Source organism: Silurus aristotelis, assembly GCF_946808225.1.
Source record: "Silurus aristotelis genome assembly, chromosome: 21".
Lineage (NCBI taxonomy): Eukaryota > Metazoa > Chordata > Actinopteri > Siluriformes > Siluridae > Silurus > Silurus aristotelis.
This window is the reverse complement of record NC_139594.1, coordinates 18,325,003-18,341,016: the sequence shown is the minus strand read 5'-3', so window position 1 is coordinate 18,341,016 and position 16,014 is coordinate 18,325,003. Positions and strand designations below refer to the sequence as shown.

Below are 16,014 nucleotides of genomic sequence, written 5' to 3'. Positions count from 1 at the left end.
TGTACCTTTGGACCAAAATTAAACACTGGAAAAAAAAGTATTGTAAAAGAAATGCTAATATAAGACCCAAGTGTTGGGTTATGGGAAGAAAACAGGAACAGAATAAACAGAATCAGCCATCCAGATTAAACTTGGGATGCTGGAGGTGTGAGATTGCAAGCCTACAAACTTGTTACTTTAGCTCCAGGAAACCCTCTTGAAGAAGGTTAAGAAGGGGTCCCCTTCAAATCGATATATTAATAGGTCTTTCAACAACATTTCGGAATTGATCAAAAGTGTTTGGAGAGGATGAGAAAATGATCAAACCTGATGCTCCACATGTACAAACCTCAGCATGTAATCAGCTCCAAAAGTTTGGTGTGCAGGAGCATCCAGGATGCTCTCCAAGCACGGCAGTTCTGGGCAGGAGCACCTAGATCATTCTGAAACCAGTGCCTTACAGTTGTATGCATAGGCAGGAATTAATCGAAATGCGTATTGCAGGTGGGGATTTTTGGCACAAAGGATGCCAGAATAAAAAAAAAACCTGAAAGCCAATGCCTTGATCTGTGTAGAGGAAAAAAAAGGTGCACAAGTCAATGTCAAACCTATCACGATGTCACGTGACTTTATGATCTGGGCACATGCGCTGGCACTGCATCGCACTGGGTGCGCGAGCTCGGACGACGGATGCACGATGATCGGTGGTTTGGGTTTGTTTTGTTTTTTTCTGGAACCCTGCTAAGATCCTTCTGAGACCGTGGACTCTTGCACTCTGTCTTGGGCGTGAACCTATCCACGCACATATACACACGTACACACACACACGGCTCGTTACAGAGTGTCGGGACCAGATCCCGTCGGTTCGCCGGAGCGCGCGCGCGCCCCTCCCTTTTCTCTCCCCGGCGACGCCGTGCAGGAGCGTGTCAACAAAACATCTCAAATATGTGAAGAAGAAGAGAAGCTGCGGGCCTTCTGTCAGACCAGCAAACGACCGTGCTTCCTATAAAAGGACCTCTCTTTTTTTATTTATTAAATTTTTTTTATTGTACACCGTTCTCTTAAATATGTCCTCGGAATGCACGCGGTTGCGACCGATTGCTGTTTCATCGCAGGTGAGCGAACGCACGTCGCCTGTTGCTCATATGTCTGTGTGTGCATTTTGTGTGTGTGTGTGTGTGTGTGTGTGTGTGTCTTAATGCAATCCGTGCAAAATACCTTCTATTGCATCCTGCATGCATTTTCACAATAATACACCGGGTCCAATGAAATCGCGTTATTTATGTTTTTTATATGCATATATATATATATATATATATATATATATATATATATATATATATATATATATATATATATATTTAAATGAGGGATGCTGATGCTGATGATAATGAGGAGAAACAGGTGAATGTTGTCACCAAAATCCAGTTCAACCCAGTCAAATCTGTTTCATTGCTCACCTGCTTTGGTGGGAAAAATAAAATCGTTTGTCTGTTCTCTCTCTCTCTCTCTCTCTCTATCTATCTATCTATTTCTCTCTCTCTCTCTCTCTCTCTATCTCTCTCTCTCTCTCTCTATCTATCTATCTATTTCTCTCTCTCTCTCTCTCTCTCTATCTCTCTCTCTCTCTCTCTCTATATATATATATATATATATATATATATATAAATATATATATATATATATATATATATATATATATATATATATATATATATATATATAAATTTGTTAAGTATTTTTAAACTTTTGTAACAAGCTGTTCAACTCATTCAGAATGCATTAGATGCATAAAGCAATTAATAAAACACTAAGAGTCATTGTGAATCTTCTTCCACGCACTGAAAGTCATTGAAGTATACAAGACTAGATGTGAAATGGCTCCCGATTTCCTCTCCACTACTGAGGTGATAATGTACCTCTTAGGGGCATCACAAACAGGGTTGGAAGATGAAGATAAGTTCACACTTACTGTATGTCTCACCATGATAAAACCATTCAACGTGTTTGAGATATTAGTATTGATGCTGTGGGGTTATATGTTTTTATTTAGATATTTATGTTTAATTATTTAACCTCATATGCTTTGTTAGATTTGAAAGCCCTGATGATACCGAGCAGGATGTATGCATATAGGGAGGGGAAAAAATCGATATATTTATAATATAAGTATAAATACGGTATCATGAATCTACAGTTCACTAGATTTCACTAAAGTTGAAAATATGTCAAATGGATTGGTTAAAAATTCAATTCTACAGAAGTGTTAGTTGTGAAGACATGATATTCAGTGGCCTCAGAATGATCCTATGCATGAGGACGGCTTGCTTCTATTATTAATCTAGTAAATACTGTAATTGTTGATAAAAAATAGACTATAAAAGTATTAGTTTTTAGGGTTAAAGAATATAGAATAGACATGTCCTGGTGTGAAAAAAAAAAATCATTTGTTGATTGAGTTACAGTAATATTTATTTGAAAAAATGATGAAAAATGTTTGTAATTTTTTTCAATCTGAAACTGAATAAAAATGTCAATAATTGTAAATATAAGTTTATGGCTAATACATTCAAAAGTACATAAAAAGGCTTACATTAAAGATAATATTATAGGGAAAAATCTAATATACTTTTCATTTCCATTCACCAAAACAGGAAGAAATTGCTTGCAGGTAATGTGATAGTCTGTTATATATTTCTGTCCATAAAACTGAATTCTGAGATAAAACGCCTGATGGGATGTCAGAGTTAACCCTGATTGATTACGCAGTACAAATGATTAACAGACATCGTTCAGCTTTCTTAGGTCCACAAAAGCCACGCTAGTCTCTATTTTCATGCCCAACGTATACATTCTTTCTCGCTCAGTTTAATTAGTGAGTAATTCATGCCTCTCAGATTTTTCCGGACCGATTTACTGCGGAAGCGATTATGATTTTTTCCAGCTGCAAAAATGACAGGTTAATTTTGTCTTTATTTGGAGTAAGGATAAAACGGCCTTGATTATGTGATCGTCGGTGTACAGGATCCACACAAGTGAAACAGCACCTCTTCAATCATTGCCTATCAGTCAGGTGGCATAGCAGGAAAAAAAGAACATGGAGTGTCTGGGAAAAAAAAAACATTTTTTTTTTTTGTCCTTATTTTTTAGAGGGACGTTCACAATCAGGTAAAATGCTTATTTTGGATTCACATCGATCCAAAATCGGGGTCAGAAATGTACCAGTCGACTCTCATTTCAGAGTGATGACACCATATTGACAATCACCCAGTGTAGCAAAAGGGTGGTATGTGTTGTTTTTCACCTCTTGTCTTGTGACTTTTAATACAACAGTGTCAGCTCAGTCTTGTGCTGGTTAATGAGTTGGAGCCACACTGTGCCTCATGACTAGATGAAATCATTTTTTAAACAAATAATTTCCGGAAAAATAACAGATGTAGGGTGGTTCGGAAAAAGAAAAGCTGCTATGTAACACGATTTTAATGCATCATCAAGTTGATGGTTTATTATAACCCATTTTGCAGTTCATTGTTCAGTGCATTAGGGACTTAATGTGTAAGTAGATCAGTATGAGGCAATCTTTCCCTGGAAACGACCACATTGGCAACAAAATGTGTTTGCATTTTAATAAATTAAATGGGTTTTTTTTTTCTATTTGCATATTAGGGTATTCATGGACAAGAACACTCCAGTACTACATCCAACTAGAAGTCACAGCAGGCTGTGTGTCTGATAAAACAGAGTACCAGCTAAACAAATAACACCATATTGGCCTGGGACTGGGGCCGAGCTGGCCCACGGGGACCTCCATCACATATTTACTCTCACACACATACACACTCGCAGATTGTGTCTAACAGACACGTAGAGTACACACACGCATTAAAGAACAATTTTAGGTTTTTAATATGAAAATAAATCGGAACCAACAGATGATTTATTTTAATAGATTCGTAGAATGGCTGTAACAAATATTTGAAATATTATTACATTTTGTATCTCTTTTCCTGTAAGGTTTGCAGGGAAAGTGGTACTGGTGATGTCCATGTTTTCTATGGGCATTTATAACAGTGGTGCAATAAGAAATAGTTAATTGTATGTATGCACTAAAAAAACTCTTTATAATTTGTGCAAATCTTACCCTGTCTGGCTAAAACTAAAATCACACAATATTTTGTTGAGCCACGTTTTGTGATAATCTTATGCAGTGTCACAATATTTATTTCCATACAGATTTGCATTCCTTTCTTACCAAGATCTTGTATTGATATTGTGAGAGATACTGAAAACTGCTGCTTAAAAGCTTCTCCAGTACGTCCCACAGATTCTCAGTAGGGTTAAAGTCTAAATTCTGCGGTGGCCGATTCATGTGTGAAAATGCTGTCTCATGCTCCCTGAACCATTCTTTCACAATTTGATCCCAATGATCATTATAATCAGACTTGATCAACTGAAACAACCCCAGATCATAACACTGCCCCCACAGAATTATATAGTGGGCACTAAGCATGAAGAGCATTGTTTCATCTGTCTTTCTTCTTACCCTGATACACCTATCACTCTAAAACAAGGTAAATCTGGACTCATCAGACCATATGACCCCTTTTCCATTGCTCCAAAGTCCAATCTTCACACTCTTTATGGCAGATTGAAGCCTCGTTTTCCGATGAGCCTCACTGATGAGTGGTCTTTACTGTATAGGGCCACACAGCGATTTAGTCCCAATCCCTCGAGTTTTTTTCACACTGTGCAGGTGGAAATGCTCTTACTTTCACTAGTAAACATAGCCCTTAGGTCTCCCATTGGTTTTGAATGATTAAGTGATCTCCAATCATGATCATTCAGGACTTTGTTCCGACCACATTTCTTCCCTGAAAATGATCAAAATGTTCTATCTGGGACTATATAAGACTATCCTTCCAGGTTTTAAGAATGTGATAGACTTCTTAACCTTAGCATTCTCCTTAGTTGTTTTCTTTGCTTGATCAATTGTAGGCCAATAATTTGACCCTTCTTTAACAAAGGACCATCTTTTCCAAGACCACAGGATATGTTGTGCTTGACATGGTTGGTGAGGAACAGTGGTGAACTGTAATGAAGTTAATGTAATTAGTTACAATATGATTTTTATTTTTTTTTACTTTACTGAAGTATTTCCATTTGGGGAAAATTTTACTTTAACTTCACTACATTTCAAAGTCAAATATCTTTATATATTTTTACTCAACTACATTTTGCAAAATCAGTCGTTGCATCAGTTTACTGCATCAGTTAGGGTTTAATAACTTGTTGCAGCTGAAATAAATTCATCACTTCAGGAATTATTGAAAGGAGGTCTTACCTATTTATTACCTATTTATTGTTTCATCCAGGTGGTGAATGTTTTGGTAATTCAGTGTATTTATAATAACAAGTTCACAATTCATATCCTTTGAGAATATTATACAGTAATTATACAGTTTATCACGGTGGTTATGTTCCAAAACCGCCCGCGATAAACGAAGAACCGTGATAAACGAACAACAACCAAAAAATGCTTTTTTTATTGTTTAAGCCCTAATTCATCCTCCCACACACTTTAAACACACACTTTAAACATTTGCAAGAATATATGTAAGTACATGCACTGTACAGTATACAGATCTGTAGTAGCCTATGTGTGGTTTCTCCACTTGTTTATTGGTTGACGTGTCCTATGATGTCAAAAAAAAGAGGCTGAGTTAAAGATACACCACATTCTTTACTTTCATTGGCTAAATCTGGTAACGTATGTCTTTAACTCCGCCCTTTTTTAACGTCAGAGGAAACTTCAACAAATAAACAAGCCTACGGTTTTCTGTTCTGTTATGCTACTCATTTCTTATGGTATGTACATTGCTTACTTGTACTGTATTAACATTTTACATCATTTTATAATGAATAAATATATATTTTATTAATACATTCCATACATACATTATTAATACATTTAATTATTTCAACATAAAACTCCAAAAAATTCCCTATACGTTTTTTGGTCTATCGTGCTCACCGCAAGAGACCGGGAAAATCCGCCAAACGAATTAGTTACGTGGCAAATGCAATTCCGCAATAAACGGGGGGCGTGAGATTTGGTAAAACGGGGGATGACTGTATATTATAAAATATGAAATCTGTACTTCATACTTATTTATATAGTTGTGAAATTAAACAATTAACCAACTAAAATAATAATAATTTTAATTGGTCAGTTCTATTACTGGCAGGTTTGGATACAGTACCCATTTAGAGTATTATATATACACTATACTGCCAAAAGTATTGGGTCACCTGGTTTTATTTACGGTATGTGCTTTTTGAGCATCGCATTTACCATTTAGTCCCAATTTACTCTTATACGTCCCTCCCCTCTTTTGTGAAGATTAAGATTTTGGAATGTGCTTGTGGACATTTGTGTTCATTTGCCCCAATGGTGTTAGTAAAGTCAGCTACTGATGAAGGTGAGGTGAGGAGACCTGGGGTGCAGTCAGCATTCACATTCATCCTAAGGGTGTTCAGTATGTTCGAGATCAGAGCTCTATAGCAGGACACTGACGAATCTTCCTTTCCAAACCATGTAAACCATATATTCATGGAGTTCACTTTGTGCACAGGGGCATTGCTATGCTGGAACAAGTTTGGGTTTCCAAGTTGAAGTTAAAAAAATCTTATGAATCCTATGAAAATCTTATAATACCGCATCCAAAGACATCCTATATATTTGTGTGCCTCCAGCTTTGTGGAGAAAAAGGTCAGGCATCCTAATACTTTTGTCCATATAGTGTGTGTGTGTGTGTGTGTGTGTGTGTGTGTGTGTGTGTGTGTGTGATATATATATATATATATATATATTACAGTGTATGTATATATTAGGGGTGTAACAGTACACATCATTCACGGTTCGGTATGTAGCTCAGTTTTACGTCAAAACACGTTTGGTTACATTTTGGAACGGTTAGGGGGAAGAAATGCAAAACATAAAATTGCCTGTCGTTTTTTTATTTACAGAGTTAATATTATTAACATTTGTGTACATGCACAGTTTACTTTTTTTTTTATATAATTGTAAATAAAATACCTGCTTGGTTAAATAATATATAAAAGAATATTTTATAAAAAATAAAATAGAATAAATCAAATTAATGCAATACACTTTTTTATTATATTGATTCTAATTGCGTATTCAGGTAAATTGGCACAAATCAAATTGATTGAATAGAATGAAATAAATGGAAAACATTTATGAAACAGTTTACATTTGTTAGACCCCATTTGGGTAATACAGATGTGTATATAAGTGTGTGTGTTTATGTTTTACATTTAATATTTAATTTTCTAAAGATATGTTCTAAATAACTGTTCTTCTTTTTCAGCATACTTTAACAAATGTCTTCATTCCTTCCATCTTTCATTCATTCACTTCCTCGATATGAGTAATTGTCAGGATTTTCTCCTTTTATGAGAACATAAAATGCACAAAACAAAAGTAAATTATTTAATTAAATTGTCCTATTTATTTTATTTTTTATAATTAAACGAATTTTTGCCAATTTAATTGATTACTCAAGTTAAATTATTAGAAGAAGATATTGTATTGCATTAATTTGATTTATTCTATTTTATTTTTTATATATATATTATTTAACCGAGCCAAAAAAATATAAACCGGTCAAATGTTAATGATAACACATGTTAATACTAATAAATGTATTAATAAAAAACGACAAGCAGGTTCATGTTTTGCATTTCTTCCACCCTAAATGTACTGAAATTGAACTGATCTGAGGTACGTACTGAAAAGTTTGTGTGCCGTTACACCCCGAATAAATATATACAGTATATATCAATACAGATTTACAGTCCACTGAAAATAACTGAAAAATAACTGCTAACAAAGTGAGTACACTTTAAGTGATAACAGCTGTATGTCGTATAACCATGCAAAGCCACATGACATAAGAAGATCAGTAACAACCTGAAACTGAGTCACCGATATTCAGTGTACATCCAAGTTCACAACATATATATTTACAGACTCTCCCCAACCTTACGAACGAGTACCGTTCCGATCGACCGTTCGTAGCATGAATTCCGTTCGTAGCATGAATTCGTTCGTAAGTTGTTACTGTGTTCGTTATCGACTACATACATATATATATATATATATATATATATATATATATATATATATATATATATATATATATATATATATATTCTAAAGGCAATTCTAATTGGATTACTATAAGAACTCTTATCAATATTCTTGAAAATATTTTAATAATCGTAAGCTCTTTTCCCTTTCCTAAAACCAGCACTGTTATCATCATCACAACTTTCTAATGAATAACTTATGCAAATGATGTGCACCGCATTGAAGAGAAAAAAAGCAAAGCTTGTAATCGGATGCTGCGCCAAACAGCTAACTGACTACCTTTTCAAACTATAGCACCACAAACCGTTTGGACTCCTGATTTCCAAGCGAAAGGCTATTTCAGTTTGGATGGGAGAGGACTCGGGTATGATGTGCTTATTTTAATATGCATGGTATTATTTTCGGATGTCTGAGAGCACTTAGAGGGAAAGCTATTTTTAAAACACAAATCGATCGCATGTGCTTCATCCGCACACACCAGCATCTGATTTCAAGCAGGCGCCAGTGCGTTGGTTTGAATCTGTGAACTGTAGATGACTCGACTTGAGCCAAAACAAATACAACTCTGCCAAAAGCACACCTACACACTGGTGACTCCAGACAGATAAAGTTGAGCACCAGGTCTAAAGGGTGGAATTGAGCATTACGGAAAGTGATGGAGTGAGGAGTTTTAAATGTAATGACAACCTCAATAGATCTTCTTCATTCCTTAAACCCTATGGTTCAAAATACATGTGTCTTAATGGCTTTTTTTCTGGTTAGTTTGGGGGCGGGGCTAAGTTTAGGACCAGAAATATATAAAGAAATGTTTTTTCTGTAGAACATTTGAATTAATATTGTTATTAGTAGTAGTAGTAGTAGTAGTAGTAGTAGTAGTAGTAGATTTCCTTTTAAAGGACATTCTAAAGTGTTTTATTCCACTTCACCACACCATTTGTAAAAAAGAAAACGCATTTATCTCTGATGCATCATACTTTTGAATCTGAATATATTAGTAATTATTAACCTCTTTCATTTTTCACTTTCTTGGAGTTACTAAGACACTGTCACTTAAAGATTTGATTATTTTATAATTTATAATAATGATTACATGTTTTTTCAGTTTTTTTTTTTTCCTGGCTAATGTCAAGTCACTGGTCAACAAAAAAGATATCATAGCCTTAGCATCCTGTACATATGTCAATATTTTACACTGCTGCCAAAGCATTTCTGGTTAGTTTCTAACAGTTTTTCGTTCCCTTTTACCATAACATGTGCAATGACAATAAAGTTGAAATGAATCTAATTTAATCTAAATAAAACCTTTCAAATTGGATCGGTTTGTTTGAATGTTTTCAATCAAGTGCATGTACACCTGCAGTTTGCCCTACAGCCGGAACTAGTGCAGTACTATTATAGAAAAGTAATCAACACATTTCGACTAAAGACTAAAGCGAAATAAATGCAAAAAAAGAATTCAGGAAAGGAGAGAATTAAAGTCTGTAAAGCAGAAATAATATCTGGCCGGCAATGTCTGTTGTTAAAAGTGCTATAAAAATAGTAAGTATATATATATATATATATATATATATATATATATATATATATATATATATATATATATATATATATATATATATTACACATTTAGTCATCATCTGGTCTATAATAGTCCTCCTAGGGAGATGTTCCACTAGATTTTGTGGAGATTTGTGATTAAAATATCATATTAAAATGATGTAGGTGAGGTGAAGAGGCCTGGGGTGCAGTCAGTGTTCACATTCATCCCAAAAGATGTTCAGTTATGTTGGAGCTCTGTAGGAGCTCCGGAGATCTTCCTGTCATGCTGGTACAGGTTAAGTGAAGGGAAAATGTCGATTGAATTGAATTTTATTTGTAGAGCACCTTTAACAATGGGCATTGTCTCAAAGCAGTTTAAAAGAGATAAAGAGGTTAGAAAGTTGTATAAAACAATGTTCAAGTTGAGTGCCTATACGTTTGTTCCTTGTATCCCGAATGAGCGAGCCAGTGAAGATTGTGGCAAAGGAAAATAGAAACTAGACAATTGTGTGCCTCCACAGTGTATCTCCCACTACTCTTGAGCTACAGCAAATACTGTTATACTTGTCATACTTGATTTTTCAAAACATATGTACTCACTTGATAAGTATGTAATTTTTCTACTGACATTAGCATGCAGCGCTAATTGAATTCACAGACTCACATGTTCAGTAGTTGTTTTCTTGGTAGCGCTTAGGTCTGGTGTTCCTATTTTACAGGATGTGTATATCTGTGTATCTTGTCTCTAAAGAGCAACTTCTGTACTCACATCTGTCACTCATTGTTGTTTTTTTATGAGGTTTTTTTTTTACTCAGCCGTATCATTTCTCTAGCCAGTCGGGGAAAACATGAATCTGTCATTACCGGATGATGCAATCACACTGAGATATGAAAAATCTGATTTGGTTGACGGATGCATGTCATCATCGGGCCGAGATATTAGATGTTTTTTATTTTTTTGTAATTCTTCTTTCTCACTCTTTGGCCATTTTCTCTTTTGTCTAATGACATTTCTTTCCGCCTCTTTACGCACAACCCTGCATTTACACAGACAGCAATGCGGCACGACGAAGCAGACAAAAGTCATTCATTTTCAGTACGAGGTGGCAATTTATAGCAACAGGAGGCAGAGTGAATGTTGACAATGTAAATTGGCCAGGGTTAGTAGTTTTATATCAAGTGTATGCGAATGAGACATGGAACTAAGGGATTGTGGAGTGTCCTTTCCTCTCAATAGTTTAATGCCCGACCTTAAATATTCAACCTACAGTAGATAACCATATATTAATTTATGGTAGACGCTCTTATCCAGAACAACTTACACCTGAGCAGTTGAAGGGTCTTGCTCAAAGACCCAGCAGTAGTGGTGCTTGGATTTGAACTCATGACCTTCTAATTCAAGGTCTAATGCTTTAGCCACTGAGCTATCACCTCCATATGCATTTTATCTAAAATAGATTCGAAGATATAATAATAGGGGGTGGTTGTAGTTCAGTGGTTAAGGCTCTGGGTTACTGATCAATAGGTCAGGGGGTTCAAACATCGACATAGGGCGCTCCAGGGGCGCTGTATCACGGCTGACCCGGCACTCTGACCCGAGCTCCTAACATCGCTGGGATATGTGAAGAATAAATTTCACTGTGTTTTAATGTACATGTATAACTGCAAGTATAAAAGCACCATAGAAACTAGCTATGTATCACAATAGTAGCTTCTGCCAACAGCTGAACAATTGCTGACAGTGCAAATGCAAACAAACTGATGAACCTTCAATGCATGTATGTTGAAGTGTAATTTCTTTTTACACACACAGGCCTGAGTGGAGAATGAGAGTGCTGTGGCTCGGCATGACCGTTTGGGCCTCTATGGACCTGGCATGATTGGTCCAGCTAGCTGGCAGCGGCGGGATTATGCTGACGTGCATCCAGCATGACTCCGCTGGACTTGTGGCTCTCGCGTTCCATCCCCATGTGCCTCCTGCTGCAGAGCCTGGTGCTCATGGCCCTCTGCTTCCCATCAGCCAGTATGTGCCCCAAAGGGTGTGTGTGTCAGCGGTCCGAGTACCCGCCCTATGGCCTGAACGTAACTTGCAGCATGGCAGAGCTGAAGGAGATCCCGTCAGACCTTCCTGCAGATACGGTGTTCCTCCAACTGGATCGCAACCAAATCCATGCTGTGCCTGAGCGCACCTTCCAGGACCTAAGGATGTTACGCCGGCTGAACCTGTCCCATAATTCTGTGGAGACGCTAGGCGAGAGCGCGTTTGTCGGCCTTGAGGCCTCTCTGGAGCTTCTGGACCTGTCACACAATCGCATTGTGAGCGTGCACAAGGACGCATTTGCGCGGCTCAAGGCGCGCGTGCTGGTACATGACAACCCGTGGCACTGCGACTGTGCGCTGCAGCAGGCGCTCGGCGGCATGGCGCACAACCACGAAGCGGCGACACGCGTCTTGTGCCGCAGCTCTGAGCTGAGGGACCAGGAGGGACGTCCGTTCCTGGCAGTGGACGCCGATTTGTGCAGCTTGGCTCGGCGCACCACCGACTACGCCATGCTGGTGACCATGTTCGGCTGGTTCGCCATGGTCATCTCCTACGTTGTCTACTACGTCAGGCAGAACCAGGAGGATGCACGGCGCCACCTGGAGTACCTCAAGTCTCTACCGAGCAAACCCAGGAAGCCAGATGAACCAGAGGACATCAGCACAGTGATGTGACATCGTTGTTTACGCCAATAAGGCCTTGACTAAGCTGGTGAAGAGAAAAAAAAATATTTCTGATTCCAGAGAGCAATTCAATCTCATTGAAGCTGAGACACCAACCATAGATAGTAGTCTAATACTTACTGTGTGTCTTCTCTTTTTCCAGTTGTGCATTACTGTTACGAAGTATAATAGGTCCAATTTGTAATACTTTTCCTAACTCTTCCTGTGTCCACAAGAGATTTTAACTTCAAGAAGTGGCATTAGTTGAATAATCACTAGCTCTTCAAAGAGAAGATGGTGTAAATGTCCTGCTTCAGACATTGGAACGTGTGGTTTTATGTTCCAGCTGGTAAAATGCAATCAATAGCCCATATAATAACTTACTCGCATCTATAAATATCTTAATAAACACCTTTATGACCAGTACAGGTATTTTTAGTATTCCGATCTCAGGTTTAAATGTCGAGATGACTTTTAAAATCCCCAAAAAGTTTTTGACATTTAATAGAAAACGTATTAAGTGGCCTCTTCTATCATATATATATATATATATATATATATATATATATATATATATATATATATATATATATATATATATATATATATATATATATATAAACATTGTTCAGGATGTGGCGTATAAAATCGCATGGAAAAAACTTTGATTCCCTTTAAACTCCATAGACTTTATTAGCTAATTGATAATCAAAGATGAAAGGGCAGAGTGCTATGGAAACTGAAACCGGACGTTTCTTCCAACCTTCTAAAAAAAAAAAAAAAAAAAAAAAGGTCACGTTTACGTAATCTCCATTACCTCACTGTTGTTAATATCTGTGCTTGTTGAACAGTGTAATCCTAGAGTGTCAATGTTGATTTTTTTTGTGCTATGAGGAGAGCCTTCGCAGTGACACAGAGTCGGTATTTATTTTGGTCTCGGGTCTTCACAGGCTGGCAGTCAGGCTCGTTATCGGTGTCTCTAATATCTTTCATGTATGCAACAGCCATCATCAACTTCATATTAGCCGATGTTATAAACCCAAAAAAAATATATAAAAAAAAGAACGAGAGAGAGAGAGAGAGTGTGAGTAATGCGTTTCCATGAAATGAAATGCAGAAACGAAACCGCCGACGCCGATTTCCATATTGCTTCCCCGTTCCGGAGGTGAGACCTGCAAAGTAATTACGGGGTGTAAAAGAACGACCAGGCCAGTGTGGTCAGTCTCTGTAACATCGTCATGTGCGTACAGTCATTTAACAAGCCAAATGTGAAAGGCTAATTGCAGCTGTCAGTCTCCTCATAGGCCGTACTTACCGCCACCACATCAATCCCAGTAAAATGCGAAGCAGCAAACGATACAATACCGATAGAACAGGTGTAGAATGAAGGCGATCAGAGTGAACAAAAATTATTCAGTCGGTTCCCTCTCAGATAAACATATTAAACCAATTCCTTGTTGCTTGGGTGGTATGTTCTCAGGGGAGGTGGTAGCTCAGTGGTTAAGGCATTGGAGTTTGGATCGAAAAGTTACAGGTTCAAATCCTCCTTTCACTAGTGGGCTCTTGAGCAAGGCCCTTAACCCTCCCCTGCTCAGTAAGTTGTAAGTCACTCTGGATAAGGGTGTCTGCCAAATGCCATAAATGTAATACTCTCCAAGGAACAGTTTTGCTCATTTACTCTGAATTCACATTACCAGGTTGAAATGACACAAATTAGATTTTCGGCTTTCATGCTGTTGGATTGACGCTAAAAAGACCTAAGCCAAGTACATATATAGTTTGGATACATTTCCATTCATGTGGCTCTGCAGGGTAGTGGTGTTTCGGTGGTCTAGGCTCTGGGTTACTAATCATAAGGTCTGAGAGTTCACCTGTGAGCAAGGCCCTCAACCCCTTTGTGCTCCAGGGGCGCTGTATCATAGCTGACCCTGCGCTCTGACCCCAGCTTTCTGACTATCTGGGATATGCGAAAACAGAGTAGAGTGGTAGCTTAGTGGTTAAGGCTCTGGGTTACTGATCGTCAATTTGGCGGTTAAAGCCCCAGCACCACAAAGCTTCTACTGGTTTGCCCTTGAGCAAAGCTTCTGTACTCCAGGGGTGCTGTATCATGTCTGACCCTGTGCTGGGCTATGTAAAAGTGGAATGGTAACTCAGTGGTTAAGGCTCTGGATTACTTATTAAAAGGTTGGGGTTTCAAGCCCCCACTTCCTCAAGGCTTAACCTTCTGTGCTCCACAGGCACTATATCATGCAATTTGACCCTAGATTTCTGACAATCTGGGATATGTCGAGTAGTAGCTTAAGGTTTTGGGTTACTGGTTGGGGAATCAAGCCCCCACTATTGCCAAGCTGGATCTGTCGGCCCCTTGAGCAAGGCCCTTTAACCTCTTATGCTACGGGGGCACTGTATCATGGCTGAAGAATTTCACTGTGCTGTAATATACATGTGACAAGTAAAAAAAGCCCCTTATTTACTCTTTACCATCAGATTGGAATACATGTGGCTTTTTTCCAACCAATGCACATGCTTCAGTTGCCCTCATTGACGTCTCTAGAACACTGGAAGGACGTGGAAACTGAAGACATATTTAAGGATGTTCAGGGAAATGAACCGATGCTCGCCGAAAACCTAGTCTTTTTTTTAAACAGATGCCGAAGAAATGGCAAAACTGTGAGCAAAAAAAAACAGAACGTGGCTACAATGCCAAAAAAAACATCTCTTCCATATACGAATAAATACCCTGCGAATCCCTGCACGTTGGTCCTGTCGTTGCTTGGCTCATGTCCACTTCCCACACACCGCTCGGCACAGCAGTGTCAGTAATAGCTGCAAAAACAGCAAAAGCTAGCCATCTGGCATTTTTCATTTGCCTTCCCGACCTGATCGTGTGCAGCTGCCAAGCCGTTTGCTAACCTCTGGAGTAAATTGGCGCCATTTTTGTTTTGGGTCCTTGCAAATTTTATTCAAATGTGATTCTATGTGACGCAAATTTGCTAAGGCAATGACAACCGTTTGAGAGAAAAAAATCCAAATTGTGTAATGGAGCCTGTAATGTGAATGTCAGCTCGATATAACTTTTAAATAGTAGCTTTATTCTAAAAACTAATTATGTAGCTTGAATCATTTTCAAACATATATTACATCCATATTAGCAGTCGAAATATTAATAGGACAAAAGATGTACCCATGGTTCTACCCCAACCAACAAAGGAAAGTACTCTTAGGTAGTACACTTTTCTTTTTCTTTTTTTTTTTTTCTTTTTTAGTTACGAGGTGCTTTAAGCATAACCCTTTCAATAAAAAAAAATCTGATTGTGTTTACAGTTCTATCTTGTGTTTTTCGGAATGAACCCTGGAGTGAAAAAAAGACTGGTGGAGATCCCTTTAAAGCATTGCTGTTGAATGTTTGTTTCCTTGTCTTGCAGAAGAAGTTCCACCTAAACACACACACACACACTATGTTGTGCTTAAAAAACGACAGGAGCCGTTGATCAATGCATAATCAACAAGCACGGTGTAGCCAAGGACTCGAGTGATTTTTTTTATAAGTGCCTGAAATAACTCGTCTTTCGATATCCCGTCCGAGCGTCTGCCATACGTTCTGCCCTTCCCTTATTTTC

General features: G+C 37.8%; 1 protein-coding gene across 1 annotated transcript; it reads left to right on the top strand.

Annotated features, from left to right (window-relative positions):
• Positions 1-616: 616 nt before the first annotated feature.
• lrrc3b (leucine rich repeat containing 3B) lies at positions 617-12,817 on the top strand. The gene is made up of 2 exons (XM_083523818.1): positions 617-1,094; positions 11,505-12,817. The coding sequence occupies exon 2, from the start codon at positions 11,621-11,623 to the stop codon at positions 12,404-12,406; it is 786 nt and encodes a 261-aa protein (XP_083379944.1). The 5' UTR covers positions 617-1,094; positions 11,505-11,620; the 3' UTR covers positions 12,407-12,817.
• The last annotated feature ends 3,197 nt before the right edge of the window (positions 12,818-16,014 follow it).

What these genes read in the sequence shown, in the direction of transcription:
- lrrc3b (XM_083523818.1), top strand. Translation starts at nt 11,621, where the DNA reads ATGACTCCGCTGGACTTGTGGCTCTCGCGTTCCATCCCCATGTGCCTC.